This window comes from Myotis davidii, unplaced genomic scaffold, assembly GCF_000327345.1.
Source record: "Myotis davidii unplaced genomic scaffold, ASM32734v1 scaffold59, whole genome shotgun sequence".
Taxonomy (NCBI): Eukaryota; Metazoa; Chordata; class Mammalia; order Chiroptera; family Vespertilionidae; genus Myotis; species Myotis davidii.
The window spans coordinates 8,668,675-8,671,559 of record NW_006293001.1 but is presented as its reverse complement, the minus strand read 5'-3'; the positions used below and the strand labels follow the sequence as shown (position 1 = coordinate 8,671,559).

Sequence of the window (2,885 nt, the reverse complement as noted above, 5' to 3'; positions counted from 1 at the left end):
TTTCTCTCAGCTGTCTTAGGAACCTTGAATAAACGTGAGGCTACTATAGCGTTGGCGAATGGTGATTATTCATTCCTACTTCCTGATACCTGCTGTTCTTCCTTGAAAATGGATATGTTCTATAGACTAAGCCTTAGAATTGGGAATGGAGGAGGAAAATGGCTTGATAGCTATTTTAAAATATATTTGTAAGCTTTCTTGGGTGTAAAAAATAGAAGTGAAAAAGCCAGGGCACAGGGGAGAAAGTTAGGAGGGTGGATATGAATTTTTAGGCTACCATGTTAGTGCATTTTAGTAGTTGTTATTTCGAATTGTTGCCTCTCTTGATTGGCCTTCTTAGTTTCTGATTTTTAATTTCTCTGTTATTTTATACAATAGAAGTGAAAAAGCCAGGGGACAGGGGAGAAAGTTAGGAGGGTGGATATGAATTTTTAGGCTACCATGGTAGTGCATTTTAGTAGTTGTTATTTGGAATTGTTGCCTCTCCTGATTGGCCTTCTTAGTTTCTGATTTCTAATGCTTTTTAATTTCTCTGTTATTTTATATCCCCAATTCTCTAATCAGCTGGAGGAAATTTCCATTGATCTAAACAAAAATAAACAAATATTTCAGATAAGCTTGTAAAGTAACTGACTCTTTCCTTTCTTTTGTTTTTCTTTTGTAGATATTTATTTTTCTCAGATTTGGACAGCTTTTCTGGTGGACCTACGGTGGAAAGGGCTTTCATGGATGGCACTAACCGTAAAGATTTGGTTAAAACAAAGCTGGGATGGCCTGCTGGGATAACTCTGGATTTGGTATTAAAGCGTGTTTACTGGGTTGACTCCCGGTTTGATTACATTGAGACTGTAACTTATGATGGGACTCAAAGGTAAGAAGTACTTTTATAACTTTATGAGTTTAGGGAAAGTACATAAAATTTATGGAAAGGGATTCCAAAGGAGCATAATTAAAATATTGGTTTTGGTTGACATTATAGCTTGAATGACCTTTGTGTTGACATTTGCATGGTGACCTGCTCTGAGTTTTAACTTCTTTTGAGTTCCATAGTACAGTCATTAAATATTACCTAGAACATTGTTCTTTGATTTCTCCTCCCAACCCCTCTTTCACTCTTAGATAAAGCACATTGTTTTCATTAACTCCTGAGTTCATTTATATCCAGGAACATTATACTCTGGGTCCCTTATGGTTTATTTTTAAAGACAACTTTGTCTTTAAGCTTTCTAATATCCCCCCAATAAATAAATGTTTTATTATTTATTTAACATTTTCTGGTGGAAATTAATTGGATTTTACTCTGCCCTTATATATATATTTCAAATTTCAAAGAGAAATTCTGACTCGTATTTTTACTTGATATACTTGAAAGATACTTACATAAACAGAATATTTGAATATAGAATATGGCATATATTTTTCTTCATCTTATTAGTCTGATTAGAGCTAACTATATATTATTTAAATTTTTAACTATTTTAGATCCTTTCCTTTTGGTATTTTCAAAAATTGTTCTTCAAATTGACAAGATAAATTACTTTGTGCATTCAGCCAATCAATTGACCAGTTAAAATTTTCAAAATGACTGGATTTATTGCCTTCTCAATGAAAGGCATATTATAGTTTTGTTTTCTCCTTTATCTCTTTCGTAAGGATGGTTTCACAGTTTGCCAGTGGATTATATATGCTTAGAACACTCTCTACTTGGTTAAATCAAGTAATTTGAACATTAAGGCTATGTCTTTTTATCATTGAAACTGTTTCCTATAGTGAGAGTATGAATTAATTGAATGAAAAAATAATCGTTAACCTGATAAGTCATATATGAGCAGTTGAAAAATGCCCTATTTTTCTCTTTTATACCATTATATTATATAATCCAAATATTTTTATGCTAAGGTTAAATTAAACATGAAAGATAAAAATTAATAGAGTTTCAGAAAGATGTGAGTAATTTGCTGCCTCTGAGGAAACATCAAAGAGATAATAAAGCTTATGAGTACAGCTGAAGTCATAAAGTCATTGCCTCTTGCTTTGCCAGCAGGTGGCATTGAGGGTTCTGGAATTTGCTAACTGAAAAAGCAAATCATTCTCCAATCTTAATGTACCATGTCGTTATTGAATGTTTCAAAGTGTGTGCTAACTTGCCACCTTAGTTTTCTTCTTCTTCTTTTTTTCTCTCCTATAGTATTTCCAGTGTTATTATCTTCAAGTCTTTTCTTAGAATTCTATTGTGCTTTTCAGTTTTCAGGGGCTGCTCAGATTTTTTCTTTGTCTTATTGTGCCAAAAGGAAAAAAAAAAAAGAATGAGTTTTTCTTTGGGTTATATCCCACCTCACTTTTTAAAATATGGCCTAACTGAATTATCATTCGTGTGGATGTTGTCCTGGCAGGCACTGTTTGGCACCTTTCACTTCTGTTTTCTCCCCATTTAAATAACTCTGGACATGCTGTATGATCAATTGAGAGCTTCATCTAGCATAGCCTTAGAGTGGTATAGCACTGTTTTTTGCTCTCACCAGAGCAGTGGTGGGAAACATCCGGCCTTCGGGCCGTATGAGGCTCGAGAAATCATTTGGTCTGCCCTGCCAAGGCTCTAGGGGTGAGTTAATTAATATTTGACTAAACATAGCAGGCTAATTTTTAAGTTGATAATTATGTATGGCCCTCTAATGATGTTATAAATATATCCAAATGGCCCCTGGCAGAAGAAAGGTTGCCCACCCCAGCACTAGATTGACACCAAGAATAGGCCTGTGTGTTTGCTGTGGATTGAACTCTCGCACTCACTGATCTGCACCCTAATTGCTGAGGAATGGTCAGTGGTCCAGTGTGAGGTCAATGTAGAAGGCATCCTCTACCATCTGATCCCTGTTACACTCTTT

At 34.8% G+C, this 2,885-nt stretch overlaps 1 protein-coding gene across 1 annotated transcript in view; it reads left to right on the top strand.

The window, feature by feature from the left end:
* LRP2 (LDL receptor related protein 2) overlaps positions 1 to 2,885 on the top strand; it is a gene marked incomplete at its 5' end in the record, with an annotated part of 158,131 nt that overhangs the window by 37,704 nt on the left and 117,542 nt on the right. Inside the window, one exon of the mRNA XM_015565782.1 lies at positions 665 to 871. Within this exon, the coding sequence (XP_015421268.1) occupies positions 665 to 871 (207 nt within the window). The remainder of the gene's footprint in view (positions 1 to 664; positions 872 to 2,885) is intronic.